This window comes from Mus musculus, chromosome 15 (genome assembly GCF_000001635.26).
Source record: "Mus musculus strain C57BL/6J chromosome 15, GRCm38.p6 C57BL/6J".
Taxonomy (NCBI): domain Eukaryota; kingdom Metazoa; phylum Chordata; class Mammalia; order Rodentia; family Muridae; genus Mus; species Mus musculus.
Window position 1 is genome coordinate 86,429,571 of NC_000081.6, and position 21,302 is coordinate 86,450,872.

General features: G+C 47.8%; 1 protein-coding gene across 3 annotated transcripts in view; it reads left to right on the forward strand.

Moving 5' to 3' along the window:
* The window catches only part of Tbc1d22a (TBC1 domain family, member 22a), a 284,093-nt gene that overhangs the window by 215,160 nt on the left and 47,631 nt on the right, over positions 1–21,302 (forward strand). For 2 of the 3 annotated variants that reach the window (NM_145476.2, NM_001358062.1), the window contains one exon: positions 19,622–19,717. The exons of the other annotated variant lie outside the window; for it this stretch is intronic. In NM_145476.2, the coding sequence (NP_663451.2) occupies positions 19,622–19,717 (96 nt within the window). The remainder of the gene's footprint in view (positions 1–19,621; positions 19,718–21,302) is intronic. 3 annotated transcript variants of the gene reach the window in all.

Below are 21,302 nucleotides of genomic sequence, written 5' to 3' on the forward strand. Positions count from 1 at the left end.
TAATTGGGCCTATGACCTCCTCAACTGCCTCTAGGCTTGGTTCACAGTAAGGTGTAAGTTCCGTTCTGTGCATCTGGGCCTAAGTCCAGAACAGAAAGTGTTGGGGTTATATGTTAAAAGGTGATGACGATGATATAAAATCATGGGGGAAATGGGGTGGTCCAGGAAAAGTTAGACGGGGAAGTAGATATGATCCAGATGTGTTGTATTCATTAACCACATCACGCATATGCAAAGCCACACATGCGAGCACATACACACATACATATGCACGCACTCGAATGGGCACACACTAATACCTCCCTTCCCCTCCCCCCCCCCCCCCCCACCACACACACTCTTGCAATTGCTGATAGGTCTGGCCTGAGCGAATGAGTGCATGAAGCCTGCAGGTGGTTAGAAGCCACAGCAGGCACAGGCTGGCACCTGGGGGTGAGGTCAGCTTGCCTGTCTGGAAGCCCCACTCATCTGGTTCTCACTCTCTCTCTCTTGGTCTACTTCCTGCTAAATCTGCAGTTCCCTGGGGGAAGGTCTGTTAGGTGATCCCTTTTGTTCAAATTGGTTTCAAAGCAATAAAAGACACATTCACAGCCCAATTTGCAGGGGGACAGGTGCCAGTGTTTGTTCAAGGCTGGTGGTCCCAGGCCCTTTAAGTGCTCAGCCATCAGCCGTGGTCAGGGGTCAGGGGTCAGAGTGACTCTGTGGGAAGCTCCCAATTAGTAAATGATGTGGAAGTTTGCGCACCTTTCCTTCGCTCTCTCATTACCTTTTACATTTGGGAATCCCCACTGAGAGCAGCCGCACAGGGTGCAGAGGGGACCCACACAAGGGGAAGGAGAGGCCTCTCTTCCAGACGCTTGGATCCCAGCAAGTGGCTCTTCATCTCTGCTCCGGGTGGGAGTCATCTCCTCTCTGGAACTTGCTACAAATGAAGGTTCCTAGGCCACCACCAGGAGCTCCATTTCAGTCTACTCTAGGACAGACTGTCTGCCGGCCCACCAGTCCACCTTCCACGCTGGGAGCTGGATGTGTCACATGGGGTCCAGTCACTGTCCTCAGGAATTCCCAGCTCAAGGTCATGTCAGGGATACCAGTTGTTCCTGTCTCAGCATCAGGTACAGCTCCTCTCCTTTATTTCCACATTGCCACTTCCTTCTACAGGTTCCAATTCCAAGCATCTGTGGGGAATCCCTGCCAGCAGCACAGAAACCTAATTTGCCAGCCTGCACCAGTGTCTTCATTGCCTCCTAGGAAATGGTTGCCTCTCTTCCCTCTCTAGGTGGATGTGGCTCTAAAAGGCTCACCAGGTGCCCATGGTGGATGGCCAGGCAGTGTAGCCTTAGCTTCAGGTGGTCCTTGCTATTGACGTGCCCAGAGGGAGACTCTCCTGGGGGTGGGAGGTGGACTGCTGTGGTTCTTTTCTAATGGTCTGGAGCCTTGGAAAGCAAGCTTTGTGACCTGGCTCTCATGTTTAGCCTCAGGGTTTATCTGGTTGTTTCCGCCTCTTTTCAATTAAGAAAACGCACGCTCAACTTTCACATTGCTGCTCATCCTGAGGTGCAGGCAGGCTACTGTTGGTTTCACCATTCACAGCCAACTATTGGGCATGCGAAGTTGGTTTTGCATTTGGTTTTTTGAAACAGTCTTGCTGTATATCCCAGACTGACCTAGAACTTACTATGTAGCCTACGCTGGCCTCAAACTCATTGTAGTCCTTCTGTGTCAACCTTCAAATTCTGGGATTCCAGCTTTAGACATGGTGCCGGCTGAGAGTGGCCCTTTGTTCTGTATGTTTAGCCAGCTTTATGTTTAAGTCTCACCAATATTTGCACTGGAGAAACAGAGATGCTATGTGGTTGTGTAGGTGAGGGTGGGGCCGAGGCAGGACAGCGACTTGCCTCTTGTCCTGAAGATGGGAGCTGTCACTGTGGCCTGTCTGGCTGCAGTGGTCCTTGGGTGGTGGTGGGGATTAAGCTCCCAGAGCATTGGATAGGAGTATCAATGGAAGGAGACCAAAGGCCTTAAAGGATACTTTCTAAGGTAGGAGAAGGGGTTTCCCAACTCTGAGAACAGGGGCCAGTCCTTGGAGAAAGCCGATGGGAACCCCGGGCAGGGCTGGAGTGATGACAGGCATGGCAAGCCCCCAGTGACAGTGGTGGCCAGGGGTGCAGGCTGCTCAGTCTCTGCTGGCGATGCTCACTTATACTTGCACGTCTCCCAGGAGAGCAGCCCAAGCCCGGGCAGGGCCTGACCGCAGAACTGCAGCTTCCTTGCTCATTTTCTGCCTGCCTGCCCTTTGGGCTAAGTTGGCTTTCTACAGAGGCTTTGAGTTACTAACTGGCGTGATGTCATTTCTTTCTTCAAAGTAAAATTAATCAGGGCCCACAGCGGGATCTTTCCCTTTAGTTTCCTTTGAGTTTGCCAGGAACGTCCTTGACACAAATTTAAAAGTGGTGGAATGTTTCAGGTTGCGGAGGGTGTCATGGGTTCCTGCATGGCAGCGCTGATAGGCCAGACAGTGGCACGACATCTTCTAAAAATGCCGAGTTGAGACAGACTTGGGATGGTAAGGCCTGGGACGTGGGAGGGGAGCATGGTAGGTTGATTCTCCTTTTTTTTAGCCCCCTACAGTCCTTCAGTGCTTGTATAATTCATGGAGTTTTGACCCAGCAGCATTAAAAGGGTGCCTTTGATTTCCTCCATCAAGGAGAGAGCATTGCAGGCAGCATACTCCCTGTGAGGTGAGGCGTGGTGGTAACAGACAGCCCTGTGGTCCCGCATGGTCCTTCATGGTCTACCCTGAGAGTCTGTGCTGGGAGACTGTGGATCCCTGTTGAGACCCTTGCTCAAATATGTAAATCAAGGTCCCCCTTTGTGTGCATTTCTTAGCTGGCTTTTGCTGGGGTACATTTGTGTGCTGGAGGTTGTTCTTACCCCACAGGGCCGGAAGAAGAAGGGCTTAAGGGTGCTCTCTGTTTCCCATGATCTCTAGATTCTTCCAAACAATCTGCTAGAATAACTGGTTGGCCCCTTCTGAGACACCAGCCACACAGGAAGTGGAGCTCCTCATGGAATATTGATTTCTTGTTAGTTAATGGAATATTAAAGGGACCTAGAGACATAGCACCAGAGAACACCTTCAGATTCACAGGTAGACCTTGACCTGCATTACTGACTGTGATGATGAATTTATACTTCAGCTTGCTGATCCGTCATGCTTAGATAGTTAGACAAGCAGTGTTCTAGAAGTTTCTGTGAGTACTTCTAGAGTGAGATTAACACTTAAGCTAGGAGACTCTGTATAAAGCAAGTGGCCCTGCATCACATAGAGGGGCCTTATCCAATCAGTGAAGGCCATAAGACTGATCTTATAAGCAAGAAGGAAGTCTGCTGGCATATGGCCTTTGGCCTTGAACTGCTTTCTCTGGCTTCATGCATCACTGCCTTCAGATCAGCTCCTAGCATAAACATGTATGCCTGGATGGGGACACACAGAGATGCTCCCCCACCCCCACTCCTCATTCTCTCTGGCTTTGTTTCTCTGGATATCCCTTATCAATACATTAACCAAAAATTCCTGACAGTATTATTTCCTATGTTATGATACCTTCTGGGTTTTGAAGACTAGCTTCTGTCAGGGAGTCCTGATATATTGAGGGCACCAACCAGAATCCCAGGAGCTGGCACAGACCATGAGGGTCATCTTTCCCATGGGCTTCCTTTCCAGGATTGCAGAGATGAGACTCTGCCTCGTAATACACAGATGTGGTAGCCTGTGACCTTTGTCATTTAAGCAGTTGGAATGCTCTCAGACATGGACAGACACCTGCCAATAAGTATCTGGCCAAAGCTAATGCAGGTTGGCGTGGAGTTGATAGATCGGTCACTTTGAAGCCGGCTCATTTGTGCTCCACGATTTGGCCGCATAATGAAGTGTGATTTACAGTTCTCATTACTGGCCTATGCACCAAACACAGAGATGTTGGTATGAATTTTAAAAGGGCCGTGCTCTGCATTACCGGCAGGTAATTGTGTCATGCAGTGGCCTGCTGATGAATATTTCAAAGGAAATCATGGCCCAGCATTTGCCTGCACAGCTGAAGTTGGTATATTTGAATCTGAGCAGAGACTGGAAAATAGTTTCCTTCATTTGAATGGCCTCAGAAATACATCTATGTAAATACGTGTACATCAGGGAATTTCCTGGTGCCAAAAGGCCAGTCAGTTTTTTCCAGTGCCAAAACTTATAAGTATAATTTAATGATGTAATTAAAGGTGAAAAATTGTTCCTTTTACCATATATATATATATATATATATATATATATATATATACACACACACACACACACACACATATATATATATTTAAAAAAACAAAACAAAATCTGAAGGTGTTTTATAGGTGGGGTTTTTTGTTTTTGTTTTTTTTCTACCTTATTTACTACATTTTAAAAACTGCATGTCATTTGTAATTTGCATTTAGTTAATCTGTAGTACCCTTTGACCTTCATTTTATTTTGAAAGCCACATGGAAACTACTGGAAAGCTGATATGCAGTGTTGGGAAACCTGATGTCATAGTATCAGGCTTTACTTTCTCCCTTCCTCTGGTAACTGATGGAGGGAGTAGCTAATGGACAAGAGCAGCTGACAGATAGGAGAAGCTGATGGTCAGAGGTAGCTGATGAACCTCTTCTCCATGATGAACTGACTTCTCCATGCGCTTTTCCATCCCCTTGGAGGCCTCTGTAATCCGGGATGCTGGGTGCTGAGCCCAGGGCAGTCTCTAAGAGAACAAGTGGGCAGAAGTCCTGCATCTCAGGGCCAGGGGACAAGGTGTGGCCAGCAGAGGAGGAGCAGCTTCTAGCATTGCCAGAAAAAAGGCACTGGGCAGGGCTGCCCAAGGTCATGATGACCAGACTGCAAGGAGATGAGGCCATGGAGTCTGCCTGGCAGGGCAGGAGGCTGAGCAGTCTGCTCCTGTCTTCTTGTCCTGTGGTCCCCAGGCTGGGATACCCAGATGGGAGGACCCTATAAATAGGGAAGACCGTTGATGACTATGGCAGACCATGCAAAATTGGTCTCTGGTGTTTTTCTTAATTATGAAAGATGTGTAATATTCAGAAAAGTCTCGGTGATAATTCAACAAATACCCATGTACTTACTACCCAGGATATTAAATCTAAAAGAGGTTGGGTTTTTTTTTTTTAATTTCCTGCCTTGGGTCTTTTGTTTATTTATTTAGAAATTAAGTTTTATATGTACCTCAAAGACTTTCCCTTTCCTTTCGATAGCTAAGTGCCTTGAAATTGGCTTTTATCATCCCCTTTGTAAAATGTTAGTCTATTAATCAAATGTATATATCCATAAACAATTTAGTACTACACTGGGTACACAGTCTGTTAATAGCATCACGCTTAAACTACATTCGCAGCATGATTAATGCAGCTTTGTGTTGCTAGTGTTGGTCCATCGTGATGGATTTGGCTCGGTTGCTACTGTACTTCAGTTCCTCGATGGCTGGAAAAGCTGGGCTCTATTTGTTCCCCAGTCACATGGCTCAACAGTTCCTGAGTATGTTACAACTACAGATAACTCCCAGCCTGACCTCTGACCTTGTATCCATCTCCACATGCCCTTGCCCTAGAGAACTTGAAGAATAACATTTCCTTTTTTACAAGGTTGGTGGGATTTTAAATTGGCATAGTTATTATAGTAACCAGTTTTCAGGCTCCTGAAAATTAGAGATAGAATTGCCATATGATCAATGATCCCGCTGTGGGGATCAGTCTGATGGAGGTGAAGTCAGTCCTGAAGGACATCCTCACTCAAGGTCATTGCAACGTTACTCCTGATAACCAAGGTCCTTGATGTCCATTCTCAACAAGACATGTATGCAATTGCATGTGGTTCTAGCCATATGTGGCGTGCAGCCATATGCATATTCTGTGTATCAGTATAGAACATATATACATTAAATGTGTGAGTATTATCCAGGGAGGAAGTCTTGCCTTTTATGGTCCCTTGGAGGACATTGCACTAAGCTAGGCACAGAAAGACAAGTACTGCATGATCTCGCTAGCATGTAGAATCTAAACTGGTTGAGCTTACAGATGTAAGGATGGTGGTTGCCGGACCTGGGGTGGGGAATAGGGAGATCTGAAAGGGTGTAGAGTTTTAGTTATCCAGGACTGGAGAGCTCTGACATGGAGAACACAGGCTATTGACTATCTTGACAATTTTGTATAGAGACTTGATGTTTGCTGATAAGGTGGGTCTGATGAGTTTTTGTCACAGACAGAGGTAATTGCAGGGTGACAGATATGCTGATGGGCTTGATTGTGGGGACTCAGCTCACATAGAGCCATGTCCACTTTGCAGGTTCTGTATTCTCAGTTTCTTCTTGACAGTTATACATTAGTAAAACTTAGAGACACAGTAGCTCATACTATCATACTAAGAAGGCACTTGGGAGACTCCAGAGTCTGATGTAGCTGTGTGGTCTGAGGCTTTCTTTTTTTTTTTTTTTTTTCCTCCAGTTTATTGTTTTTATGGGATTCATGAGCATGCAAATGAGCAAGTTTCTGATTCTTTTTTTTTCTTTTTGATTTTTTTATTAGGTATTTTCCTCATTTACATTTCCAATGCTATCCCAAAAGACCCCCATACCCTCCCCCCACCCCCCTACCAACCCACTCCCACTTTTTGGCCCTGGCGTTCCCCTGTACTGGGGCATACAAAGTTTGCAAGTCCAATGGGCCTCTCTTTCCAGTGATGGCCGACTAGGCCATCTTTTGATACATATGCAGCTAGAGTCAAGAGCTCCGGGGTACTGGTTAGTTCATAATGTTCCACCTATAGGGTTGCAGATCCCTTTAGCTCCTTGGGTACTTTCTCTAGCTCCTCCATTGGGGACCCTGTGATCCATCCAATAGCTGACTGTGAGCATCCATTTATGTTTGCTAGGCCCTGGAGTAGTCTCACTAGAGACAGCTATATCAGGGTCCTATCAGCACAATCTTGCTAGTGTATGCAATGGTGTCAGCATTTGGAGGCTGATTATGGGATGGATCCCTGGATATGGCAGTCTCTAGATGGTCCATTCTTTGGTCTCAGCTCCAAACTTTGTCTCTGTAACTTCTTCCATGGGTGTTTTGTTCCCAATTCTAAGAAGGGGCAAAGTGTCCACACTTTGGTCTTTGTTCTTCTTGAGTTCCATGTGTTTTGCAAATTGTAACTTATATCTTGGGTATTCTAAGTTTCTGGGCTAATATCCACTTATCAGTGAGTACATATCATTTGAGTTCTTTTGTGATTGGGTTACCTCACTCAGGATAATGCCCTCCAGGTCCAACCATTTGCCTAGGAATTTCATAAATTCATTCTTTTTAATAGCTGAGTAGTACTCCATTGTGTAAATGTACCACATTTTTTGTATCCATTCCTCTGTTGAGGGTCAATTGGGTTCTGGTCTGAGGCTTTCTTAGAGGTCTTTTTTCAGTGTACCAGGCTCTGCCAGGACTTGTCTGTCTCTTAAGCAGTGTATGGGGGACTTAGGACTGCTAAGTGTAGCTCTGAGTGACTAAAGAGGACCATGTCAAAGGAAGAGTGCTGCTGTGCCAGGTTAAGCAAGTTAGGAGAGCCCTCTCCCAGCAGATCTGTCTTCAGTGGGACAGTGGGACAGTGGGACAGCTAGGTGCATTCAGAGGCAGCCATGACTCACTACCACTATCTTTTTACCTTGATGTCACTGTCCCTGGGCCAAGGCATCACCTTGCTTCATCTCTGTCTTATGCAACAGAGGTGCCCTCCTCCTCCATCCCACATCTCTATGATGGATCAGGTGGCAGTCATTGTTGTCTGTAACCATCACTGGCAGCTCTCCCCTATGAGTGATGTGTAGACTCCAGGGACAGCTGCACATGGGGCTTTTTGTCTCTGGCAGCTGGCTGTACTTTGTAGGCATGCTCCAGGCAGCTGTGGGACACCTGTAGCTGTGGGGAACAGCAGTTGCTGCTCTTGACTTTCTGAGGCCACATGCCGTACAAAAGTCACGATGGAGGTGGACTGCACATGAGTTCCTTTCTCACAAAGTTTCCCACTTTGGGAGAATGTTCTAGAGAAAATGTCCTAGTCTGCCCATTCTATGCTTTCATTGCTAAGGTCACTGCAGAGGTGGAGGTCTGGCCCTCATAAAGCCAGAGACTCCTGATTATCATCATGGATCATAAAGGGTGGAGAGTGTTAGAAAAAGAGAAAGAAGGGCCTAGACGCTGCTGTCACTTCCAGAACCATGTAGGAAGGGGAAGGGGGTCCGGGAGGAGTACAGAAGGCTAATGGCTGGTGGAGCCAGGGTGAGTTGTGTTTTGGGGAAAGAGCTGGGAAGAACTGTAGGTATTAAGCTCCACCCTTGGTATATTAAAATATTAAAAAGGGTGACGTAGGTATTGTCACATCCCAGTAGACATCAGGTCTCTGTTCATACTAGGACTTTTGTACACTTGAACCACAGCGAGGATGCAACCACACAGGGCTAGGGTGGGATCGTGGCTGAGCCACCCAAGCTAAGGGCCTGCCTAGCTTGAGTGTTGGGTTTGTATTCTCATAAGGACAGTGAGCCTCAGACCTGGATTAGGGAGGCCTGAGCTGGGGGACGGGGACATAAACTATAGGGTGATGGACAGGCAGGCAATGACAGCCACTAGTGGGAGCCATTGCAGGGAAGTGATTGGGGCTATATAGTAGAGAGAATAAAGCCCAGCTAGGTGGCCTCTCAATCCTCTGCTTGGCCCATCTCTGCTGTCACAGGTTCGTCCTGGCCCATCTCTGCTGTCACAGGCTCGTCCTGGCTCGTCCGCATTGCGTCGCTAGCCCCTGTCAGGGAAGAAGAGATCTTTTCTACAAATGGTGGGCAGGAGTATGATACCCAGTCTCTGAGTAGATGGAAAGAGCTTTAACTAAATTAGCTCTGGGCTTCTGTGGGGTAGCATTTGAGCCTGGCAGGATCCGTTTCAAACATCACATTCCTTCATAAAGCTCAGGAGCCCCTCCCGACTTGACTTTTCACAGTGCTCATAGTAGGGTGGTGAGACAGAATCTAGCCCTGTCGGACTTACTGCCAAGTCCTCAGTTACTGTTTCCTTACCTAGTGCTTAAGACAGTGTAGTGCCAAAATGATATGAAACAAAATCTGCTCTTCTGTTGTTATCACATATGGTGGTTCCAATGAAATGTCCCCACCTTCTTGGGTGTTTGAGCTCTTGGTCCACAGTTGGTGGCACCTTGGGGGAAGGTTTAGGAGGTGCAACCTTAGCTGGAGGAAGTAGGTCACTGGGGTGAATGTGAATAGCTTTGTTCTCCTTCTGGGTCTCTCTCTCTCTCTCTCTCTCTCTCTCTCTCTCTCTCTCTCTTCATGTTTACAGTTAAGGGTGTGAGGTCTCAGCCGCCTGCTCAGATCACAATGGCTGTCCCTTTGCTGCCATGCTTCCCCCCATGAACTCATCATTCCAGAGCCAGATCAGTTCTTCCCTCCATAGTCACTCTGGGTCTTGGCGTTTGATCATAGCAGTAGGGAGTTACTAACACACTACATGATAAGAGCCATGAGCCATGAGCCATGATCTCCTGCAATGTTCCTGTGATGTGTTCACTCTGTAGACAGGAGGTGTGAGGACAGGGGTGCTGTGCCACCCCTACAGGGAGGAGCCCTGGGACAGACTGTAGATGCCCTGCTAAGACTGGTAGCCACTGGCCACCAGCACATCTCGGTGTGGCCTTGGTTGTACCCCTCTTGCTATGCCTCTGATCTGTGCCCGGCCTGCGGGAACCTCCTGCATGAGGTCCAGATGCTCCAGAGAGGACAGTACGGGCGTGCCGCGGTGCTCCACTCTGGACACACCTTGGTTGTACGCCACTAGGTCCCAGGGTTTGACTCCTCTCCAGCCCTCTCAGACTGTAGTTAGAGGAGCAGAGCAGGTCCAGCACTGGGAAGCTTTGACAAGGAATCTCTGTAACACAGAGGCCTGGATGGGTAGCTGGGGCCCTTTATCTAACCAGGTGCAGGAGTTCCATAATAACCGCTAGCTGATAAGATAGCAAAAAAGCACCTCATGCTCTCCCCAGCTCCACTCCCCATCGAGAAACGTTCACACATCTGACGGTGCTTTCTGACTTCTGGATTTCTGCTGGAAAAGCAGGGCATTCCTAGCATCCCTACGGTTTTGTTGGTGCTTGGGCTGAGGGAGGGAGCTTTCCACGCTCTTGTCCCACCCATGAAATTCTCAGACAACACAGGACCACAGTTGTCCAGGACCTCTTTCTCCAGGACAACTCTTCCTGTCCCCTTTCCTGCCTCCCTCCTCCTCCTTTTTGCATGGAGCCTAGAGCCTGGGAATCAGAGGCAGGCCTGGGCCATGGCTATAGGCAGGGAGGTCAGGGACACAGGGAACCAGGGCTGGAAGGAAGGACTGGACGAGGGTTCAGACCCTTTCAGAAACCTGTGGTCCAGCTATCCAGCATGGCTACACTTGAAACAGCCTACAGTGTCCTTCTCTGTGGTCTGAAATGTCCCTGATAAGGGGATTCTAAGAGCCATGGTCTTTTCTGCTGGCAAAGGGCTCCCTACAAGTCTTAGAAGTGGCCCGTTGGCTTGACCATTGTCCAGAATGGTGAAGCTATGTGGGTGAAGCAGACTGAGCAGGTCTGGCCGGGGGTCTGTCTTTAGCTGCTGTCCTCCTCCTGCCCTACTGTGCATGCACCCTTCCTGCGATGCTGGTATGAATCATCTGGATTAAGCTTCATTACAGCAGAGGCCCATTTTCCATTTATGATGAGAATTTTTTATTTATCAAATTGTTACTCTAATATAATTTACCAAGTCACTGAAGACAAATAATCCACTTAGACCAAGCCATAAAACTCCATTTGTCCACAAGGCCTGTTCTGTGGAGTTGGGCTCACGCCTTGTTCCACTCTCAGCTGGAGACAGTACAGGCTGCAGCATTCACAGCCCAGCGCTTGAGTTCCTATGGGGTTGGCCTGGAGGGTGTCTGGCAACCCACCTGAGCCTTCTCTGTTAATAAAAGGCTGGTGAGTGAATTAAGAATGTGTCCAAGGTTCTGCAGAGAATCTGTCAATCTGGACCGTCCTCAGCACTCCTGAGCCCCTGGTCCTCTCAGTGCTTACAATGCTGAGCTCTGGCCTTAGTTCCTTAGGGAACTTCCCTCCAGCCCTTAAGGATCCACTCACCCTTAGTATTTATTACAAAGGAAAACCAATGCCTGGTTCTTTAGGTGCTGCTCAGTGTCTTGTCCACTAGTGCTGCCTGCACCAGGCTCTCAGGGGAGCCACGAGATTGGGAGAATGGGCTTTCATTCTGTCTCTAATTCTGCTCTTGGGTTTGGGGACAGGGATTGCAAAGAAAAGGGGCCCCAGAGACCCCAGAGCAGGTGGAACAGAGGACTCGAAGACAGAGTGTGTGACCATCAATGACCACAGTGTGGGAAGCGGCAGTAGACTTGGTGAGGTCCCCTAGAGGAGAGGTGGGGCTCAGCTGACTAAAGAGAAAATAGGTTTCTCTGGCAGAACAAGGGTATGTGGCATGTGCCAACAGCTCTGCACAAGCCAGGCAGGCTGCAGGTCTGGAACACTGCAGGAAGCTGGAGAAGGTCAAAGGTCAGGGGTATCAGACAAGAGGCTATTGGCAACTGTGGTCTTCCATGGTTAGTGACATGATAGGATAGTCCAGGACAGTACCTCTTAGATAGAGGAGGTGTCCTGGTCACACCATGGCAGAATGCTAAGGTCATTGGGTGAAGGCCTTACGATATCTTACTACACTCACTCAGTTGCTGCTTGTTTCTGCATAGAGATTTTTATGTGTTGTTGGTGCTATGACAGCCACCACACTAGTCATGTGACAAGGCTAGCAGGATCGAATGCATGTTTTCCAAAAAGTTAAGACTGTTTAAAGGAAGTAAGATGGCAGAGGCAAAATCCATAAGGTCCTCCTCACCAGAACACACCCCCAGGCTAGTGTGGTTTTTACAAACATGAACACCACTTCAGAGACCAAGCATCTGGGGGAACTCTAAGTTGAGAAACTTGAAAGAATGGCCTCAAAGCTGCATTACCCAGACTCCTGCCTTGTGATTTCTGGGATCTGCTGATTAGTTTTAATGAGGCAACTACTACAACCTGGACACTGTTCAGAGCTACCAGGTGCTAGACTTTCCTTTCTTAGTTTTGGCCATGAAGGTAATGAAAAAAGGAAGGATCCACCCACATACACTTTCCAACCATTGTCCTACATTCAGGTGGGCTTGGGACTCCGGGTCACATCATGGTTGCCTGGAAAAGTTGCCCATTGAAAATCTACTTCAAGTAGCCAGGCTCAATGTCCCCGTAAGGCACTTTTTGAAAGCAGCTTCAGGGAATCCCAACAGGCTTATGTTCCAGTGAAGGGAGTCACAGACATTAGAGTCAGCAGAAAAGACAGCTTCAGAGAGGGGTGTGTGAGGAGGTGCCTGAGATACAGCCTGGAATATTCTTGGACTGTTGGAGATGGAACAAGAAAGATATTAAATGTAGGGAGAAGAAAAGGGAACTACAACAGTGTGCAAGACTGAAAACCCTCAGAGTCAAGTGTGATAAATGAATTAAAGAGAAAGCACGAGCGGGGCATGTGTAGGATCCCTCAGCAGGTAAGGGTGCCTACCACCAAGACTCAAGAGCTGTTGAGTCTGATCACCAGAACTTACATGGTGGAAGGAGAGGAACGGCTACTCCAGGCGGTCCTCTGACCTCCACATGCATGCTATGCCATGCATGTGCATATGCATATGGCGTGTGAGTGTGTGCGTTCACACAGAGGCAAATACATGCAGTAAAAAAATGTTTAAAGGAAATTGTGACACAGAGGGGGAGAAGATTACTCAGCTAGAATAAAGATTTAAAGAAAATCCTTTGCCCACAGGGATATAATATATAAAAGAAATTGGGACAGAATGACAAGAGCCCAAATCAACCTCACTAGAATTCCGAGAAAATGCAGAGACCATCAGAGGAACAGGTGAATTCTTGGTGTGAGGTTAACAGATCTGATAATGGTTTCCTCTCATCAGAACTGTTCCTAGATTCCAAAAGATAAGTCATCTCTGACAAAATAACCATCATAAGGAAACTGCACAAGACCAAGGACCAAGAATGTTCTAGAGAACAGCCAGAGAGAACAGTTCCTGGGGCCGAATAACAGCTAGACTGAGAGCATTAAATAGCAGAAGCTAGAATACGGTGCGGTGAACTGTTTAACATTGGACAACTCAGGACTGCCTGAGCATGGCAGGAAAGCTGGGTTCCTGGATTTCATGAAAAGTGGTGACCCCAAAAGACAGGACAGGTCTCTGAGCAAATCCACAAGAGTGTTGATAGAGAAAGCAACACAAAGATCATCCCAGGTTCTAAGGAAGATGACCAGGGTGACACAAACCACTCGTGTGAAGCTGGGGAAAGGGAAAGCAGTGCGTGTCTTGGCTGTGACCACAGTGACGGCATTCCCAACTTCCTGTCTTAATTGAGATTAAAATAAGGATAAGGATTAATTTTTCTTTTATTGTACATTTTGTGTGTGTGTGTGTGTGTGTGTGTGCGTGCGTGTACACAGGCCCCATTTTAACCACGGAGCTAAGCTTGTCTGCTAAAGTAAGCTACTGCTAAGCGAAGAGCAGAACCTCGCTAGTTTCTGGGTCAATTAGAGGTAGACCGTGGGACAATGAGTAAAGACAAGCCAGTTCACTGCAAGGAGGAAAAGGAGTGAGGGCACGGAGTCACCAGCAGGCTGAGAGCTTTAGGATGCACAATGACAGAAAGTATCAGTCATGGTTGGTGGGGACCAAGCTGCTGAATTAGGGACCTTGACTTCATTTAGAAAGATCTGTCACTGTAGAGACAAAGGGAAATTAAGGATTAAAAAAAAAAAAAAAAGAACCCAGAAATTAGCTAACTACTAGCATAAGGAAGCAGAATTGGAAGATTTCATGACAATATTTTCAGTATCATCAGAACAATGACATTTTTTAAGGACATTCTGGCAAACACTGCAATTTATCTGAATCCTGAAAACTGTAAAATGCTGCTGAAGATAAAGAGACCTAAGTGAGTGAAGGGACCGAAAACTCAGGGTTTCTAGGATGGGCATGTGTGCAATTACAGATACACACAGACATAGCCATGCACACAGGCATGCAGAGATACAGACACACATACACACACATAGACAGGCATACACACACATAGACACACACACACACACACACACACACACACAGGTTGATCTGGAGATTCACAAGCTCTTTTGCAGTATTTGACAAACTGACCGTGCAATGGATACAGAGTGGAGATTCGAGGCAGGTGCTCTGGAGAAGGGTAAACATGAAAGTCAGGGCGACCTCAACCTTAACTCAGGGGTGGGCATCAGCTTCTTAACAAATTGTTGGAGCAGTGTTCATGTGCACAAGCGCCCCCTCAGGTTCTTTACACGTGTGAAAAAGTGGCTGGCACTGGACCAGAGACCTAAACAGAAAATGTAAAGCTCGTAGAAGCAAACCTTGTGTGCCCTTGAGTTGGGGGAAGGTTTCTTAGATGTAACAAATTAAAATGGAACCTGCAGCAGAATTTAAGACATATTTCCACAAAGTCACTCTTCAGAGTGTGGAAGGACAAGGTCTAGTCTCGTCACATTTTTCCAACAGAGGCTTGCAAGAGACTTACTGTGATGAATATAAGAAGACAGTTTATAAAACTCAAGAATAGCAAACAGCCAGGAAAAGCTCCAAATACCAAAAGATGCCGGGTGAGCTGAGGGATGCTTGGTCAGTGGTCATTTGGGATGCTTGGCTAGGTGCCTGGAAGCCACAGTGAAGCACTACTGCAGGCTGTTAGATGCTCAGTTACAACAGAGTTGTTTGGCTCTGCACAGGGCTGGCTAGGATGGGTCAGAGCATGAACTTCCTTCACTGCTCCTGGGAACATAAGATGGTAGAGCCACTTTGGAAAGTAGTTTGGTAACATGTTTCCATGGGGGGACTAAGGCACAAATGTGCACACAGCTCTGCATCATAGCCGCGAGCTAGAAGCAGCTCAGTGTCTTTAGACAGATGAATGGATGGATTGTGAAAAGCCCATCCAGGAAGACATACCTCAGTGTTTGCAGGGAATAGATACAGGGAAACACCTAAGTATTTGTGGGGAGTAAATGGTGGCATGCCCATTCAGGGGAACCTTAGCATTTACAGGGAATGGAAAACCACTCTGGTGCTGTTCAGGGGAAGGGCCTGTGGGATCTGCGGAGAGTGAACTCTAGGTGCGTGGAACATGAGAGACAAATGTCAAAAGAGTAGCTCTGAGTGAAGGACATTGGAAAATCGGTTCATACAGTAGAGTGGCGTCTCTCTGCAAGCATGAGTTGTAAACTGGTGTGTGTTGAAGAACAGCTCAGTAGTTACCTGGCAGTGTGGGAGAACGTCTAAATGGCCACAAGGACACAGACTGGATGATAGGGGCGTGCACTATCCTAAGTGTGATAGGGCACACACATAGCAGATGTAATTCCTTTTAAAATAGACTGAGCAAAGCTGATGGATGATCATCTTGTCCCGCTAGCCCACCGCTGCTCTAAACCAGAGATTTGCGCAGTGGATTGCTTGAGATAAGGAGGTGATGCTCAGTGACAGTGATACTGAAGGCACTTTGAATTTGTAGGCACCCAATAACATACTTCCAGCACAGAAAACAAATTTGGCAGAACCATGATGAGAAAGTCAATCTACTGTTGTCATTGGGATTTTTTGATCCATCCTTATTTCCTGGAAGATTGAAGATTATTTAACACTGTGAGTTAATTTCTTCAATAGACGTGTATGAATTGCTGCCTCCAGAAATTCCAGCCATGCATTTAAGAACAGCAAGCATTTTATGGGGTGACTTTTTCTATGGAAACATCTACTTACCCCAGAAACCAGCAAAACAAAGGAAAGACCCTGTCCAGGTCCAGGTTGGTGAACCAGGGGGGTCTGTTACCACTACTTATATAGAGTATAGGGTGGTCCACATGGGTCACTCATTGGTGGCCTAGTCATGTCACTATGTCAGAGGCAGGAAGGTTGCCTCACTGTTCACTCTCTGGCCTCCGAGGATGCTGCCTCAGGAAACATTTGTGGAAGCTGTGTTCTGTTCCAACCTAAACCCAAATTACCTTCAAAGAACTGGAGTCCTTAACTCCCATCCTATAAGAAGTTGATTAGCTAGCAGTCAGTACCTTAAGCTAAAGGGATGAAAATGAGCCATGCATTTCCAGATTGCAGAGTGTACTGATAAATCAGGTATGATCCAAAAAAGACATCGAAAAGCCAGTGGCATGTTCTCAGACATTGGGATGATAACGCTTCATTAAGACTGGAGTGCTGCTGAAGTGTGGCTTCTGAGGGTGACTGACAGGCTGGTATTGCTTGCTTGTATCAGAAATGAAAAAAGCCAGACACTAATGAGCTTGCAGCCAGCTTCCTTAAGTTAGAGAAGGAACTGGAAAAAGAAAGTACTCTGCTTCTGTCTGTATTTGATAATGCCCACAATAGACTATGGGAAGGGAATAATCAAGGTGACAGAGAGGTTGACAAATACCCATTGTCTGAGTCAGGGGTTTTATTGCTGTGAGGAAACACCATAACCACAAGGCAAGTTGGGGAGAAAAGGGTTTACTTGTCTTACATTTCCCTATCACTTGCTGTTCATTATTTAAGGAAGTCAGCACAGGAACTCAAACAGGGCAGATGGCAGGATTCTGGAGGCAGAAGACACAGAGGCCATGGAGTGGTGCTGCTTACTGGCTGGCTTCCCCTGCCTGCTTTCTTATAGAACCCAGAACCACCAGACTAGGGATAGCACTAGGGGGCCCTCCCCCATTGATCACTAATTGTGAAAATGCCTTACAGCTGGATCTTATGAGGCATTTCCTCGACTGAGGCTCCTTCCGTTTAGATGACTCTAACTTGTGTCAGGTTGACACAAAACTAGCCAGAACACCCATCATTGAAATCTTAAGTTTTTTGTTTGTTTTTGTCTTGTTTTTAGAAAACAGTTGAGCTTAAACCTAGTTAACTGCTTAGGTGGAGGAACGGGCAGCTAAAGTGGAATGAGAGATTCTCATAGATCCAAACAGCAGGAGGGTGATGAGGAGGATCGTAACCTCAGGACCAGCCTGGGCTTCTTAGAGAGATCCTGTCCAGAAAAGTGGTGTGTGGGGAGCAGGCATTTCCAAATAGAATATTACTGTTAAATGCACAGAAATCTGGAGGAAAAAAAATATAATGAGCAAGTTCGAAAACTTTGATGAGACATTGCTGGAATAAAAGTAAGAATATACAAAACTGTGAGGAAATCGGGATTGTTTTCTAACCATATAAAAATTAATTCAGGGGTGCTGACTGAAAAGTCACCAGATCCTGACCACCACATGGTGGCTGTCTCTCAGGAATCAGAAGGAAACATCCCAGACCAAGGGGAAAAGAGGCAAACAGTTGAATGCTTAGAGCCTACAAAGTTAGAGAAAAGACATCTAGAGTCTCATCTTGCAGAGGGAGTGTAGTCAGGACCTAGATATCATTAAAAGCTGGGGTGCACTGTGACTGGATGCAGCCTATGCTGGGAATACGAGGTTGGTTCAGCTGAGGGAACTCTGGGCATCGTCTCCAACACCAGGTGAACGAGCACCGTTTGCCATCTTGGTGGATATAGACATCATCTGTGACTGTGATGGGAACTCTCTTCAGCCTGGAGCACAACAGACTTTCCTAGCCCACTGTGATGCCAGGCCTTAGCAGACACCGTTCTCTGCAATGAAATGATGGCAGCTAATCCCTTGCAGCTAGGAAGGAGAGGCAGAGTGGCTTGGCTGTTCAAGTTGCCAACACAGCCCTGGGCAGGGAGTGCAGGGAGATGAAGAAACAGTGCCATCCCTACAGCTGAGGGTGGTCAGCCGGCCCTGCCTAGTGGCCTCCATGACACTACGACTAATGACCACATTCCCACTCCTCCTGCATGGGGCCTCTGGGCTCCCTGCAGCTCCCTGACTACTGTCAGTGTGCCTGCTCAAGGTGACTTCTTTATTCCTTTCCCATCCCATGCTAAGGCTTAGAGTCACAGCTGTCTCGTCTAATGTGTTCTGCTGCAGTCGTAAAGCCTCTCATCTTGCACATCCACCTGAGTTATGGTCCTTCCTCCATCTTCCCCTTAGACCCTGAAGTCTCACATGTAGCAGTATTCTGTGGGCTCACCCTTTAATATGGACCTAGAATGTGCATGCTAGTTACAAGTTCTTGCCCCCTTTTGGTGCACATCACTAACACCTTTCAGGTTTTGTCTTGTTTCTTTGGTTGGTTGGTTGGTTGGTTGGTTTTATTTTTCTGAGACAGGGTTTCTCTGTGTAGTCGTGGCTGTCCTAAAACTCATTCTGTAGAGCAGGCTGGCCTTGAACTCAGAGATGTTGGGCCTGTCCCTGACTCCTGAGTGCTGGGATTAAAGGCGTGCACCACCACCACCAACCAGTTTACACCTGTCATTTTGTGCCGTCTCTGCCTCAATCTTGTCCTGAGCTCTTCCTTTCCGCCTTGCCCTGGTCTCAGTAGGAAAGCCAGTGGGGCCTTTGACTTGCCTGCTAAGAGCTTTCCCGGCTCATGGGAACACCTGGAGACATGGCCCTGCAGATCTGTGCCCCACAAGCTTTTCTGCACTGCCAGCCTTGCTGGAAGTACATAGACACTCCTTGTTATCCTTCCCCATTGCTTGCTGTATTTTTTCCCCAAAGCGTGTCACCTTCTGACACATTGCATTTTTACATTGCTTAACATGCCAGTCACAGTAGCTTCACAGGTATGCGTGGACATAGCAAGAGCCATGAAGGTAACAGACTGAGCCCTAAGCTTGGGGACCGCTAGTCCGAGTAGTTGGTGGTATGGTCTTGAACTTAGGTGGAAGTTGCAGCAGGTGAAGGAAGGAGAGCCTTCTAGAAGGGAGCTGGGCAGGCCCAGTAGGGTGGTCTGGGCAGGCCCAACAGGTCTCCAGGGGTGAAGGAAGTATGAGGTGATAAAAACAGAGGAGGAGTGCATCCGACTGCACTGGAGAGAGACATAATTCTGGTAGAAGCCACTAGACTTCCTGTCCTGCCAGCTGCATCCCTTATTGGTGCTCACACAGCAGGTAGCTCCTCTCCACTGCTTGTCTAGCGTCCCACTCGGGCTGCTTCCTCCTCTGGGAAGTAGAAGCTGCTCTCCAAAGCTCAGGTTTGACACCTGGCATAGGATGGGCACTCGCCAGATCTACTGGCACTATGGCAGGCTGTCATCTGTGACCAAAGAAAGTTACTGTCCTTGACATTGTTGAAAGCCTAGGCTGGGACCCTGTTTACCAAACTGCGGGTATTTAAAATGGTGTTTATTGTAATGAGTTGGGCATGGTGCAGTGTAGTCTCTGATGAAAGTGAACTTTCCCCGGGGAAAATGGGCTTTACCCATTGGCTAATGGCTCCATACATTAAGCGATTCTCCTTGTTTTTTTTTTTTTCTCTTTCAGTCTGAACCCGAGGGCTTTTCTCATTTCCACTTATATGTTTGTGCTGCTTTCCTCGTGAGATGGAGGAGAGAAATTCTAGAAGAAAGAGATTTTCAAGTAAGTAAGCACTGTTCACAAGAGCCCGAGTTAGGGTTTCTGTTGGGAGAAAGGTTTATTAAATTCTAGTTCACGCCTGATTTGTGGAGGAGCTGAAGAGCCCTGCTTGTGGCTCACCGCCGACCTCCTGCTGGGAAGCTCCTGCTGGGACTTAGAGCTGATGCCACCAGGCCACCATGGTGTGAACTGGGCTGGCATCATGAGCTATTATATATCAAGCCACAGGCTTCCTGAGCCCTATGTCCTCACCAAGATGACCCTGGAGGGCCTGGCATAACCTCCAGTTCCCAGGGTCCTCATCACAGGGTCTGTGCTATGTGTGCTGGGGCCTGAGTTGGAAAAGAACCACACAGCCTGAACTCCCATCTAAGCAGCCACTTGGTAGTTGTGTGACTTGGGAGGCACCGTCTAGCCTCTCTGTGCAAGTTCCCTTACCAACTTAACTGTAGAGCTGTAAGGAACCCACAAATATCCTGCCAGCTGTGTGTTCCACCAAGAAAACCCCATTGTCCAGGTCCCCAGATCCTAGACTGCCTGAGTCCCCCCAAGAGGTGGTCCAGGTATTGTGAGGACTGTTGACCCTTCCCAGGTGCTTTCTGCTATCACTGAGGTGTGAAAGAGTCCTTGAGTACGCCCAGGAGGCCTAGTGGCCAAGGCCCTTGCCGGGTAGGGTGGGGCAGTCTAGGGTGCAGCAGAGAAGATACCAGCATTATAGGGACAGGACTCTGCACTGACTATCTGTGGTCACTCCCTTGCCTCCAGCTCTCAATAGGCTAGGTGGCCTGTGGTCCTTGGGGTTCCCAGTGTGGTAACTTGTGGTGGCTCAGTGATCTTGTTCCTCAGCTCTGTGCTTCTCAGATGGCTCTGAGCTCCCTGCTTCCCATCTGATGACTGTTGGAGGAGTCAGTAAAGTCCTGCCCAGTCTCACCGAGGCCTGCTGAGACCTCAGGGGTCACAGTTGGGTTTGTGTCCACTTGCTGTGAATTAGAGTGACCCATGTAGGGAACCTCACCTGAACAGCTTCCCCTATTGTCTCCCCTGATATCTGAAGACCCACTCCTAGCGAGGGTAGCAGCCCAGATAAGGGCACGGTAGAAGGAAGGCCCATGGACAGGTAAGGGCATTGGCCAGGGGAAGGAACTGCCAATACTACCCTTGGCGTGGCAGACAGAGAACCAGTCTGCCCACCAGTCCACAGTGTTTTAAGTACATGGGGTATGAGGTTGTCCTTTTCCTCGGTTGCTGCCCCTGTCATTACACAACTCAGTTGTCCTGTGGACCGCGGTTGTAGGCTGGCCAGGACTCCAGGTCCCCTCCTCTAGCCTCATGAATATGGTTTATAAGTGGTTGAGATGTACTGGCTGCCTGCCCCATTGGGTATATGTGACGCTACTGGAGCTGAAGCCATCTGGTCTACCTGGCCCTTCTTGCTGCATCCTGAGAACATGGAGGCCATAGGGAGCATGACTTTCCCTGTCACCAAGTGATTTATAGTAGACGTCCTAAATGCTCAGCTCCGTCTCCCACAGTATGCTTGTTTGTCACCAGGACACACTGGGAAGCAGGGCTGACTCTACAGGTACCT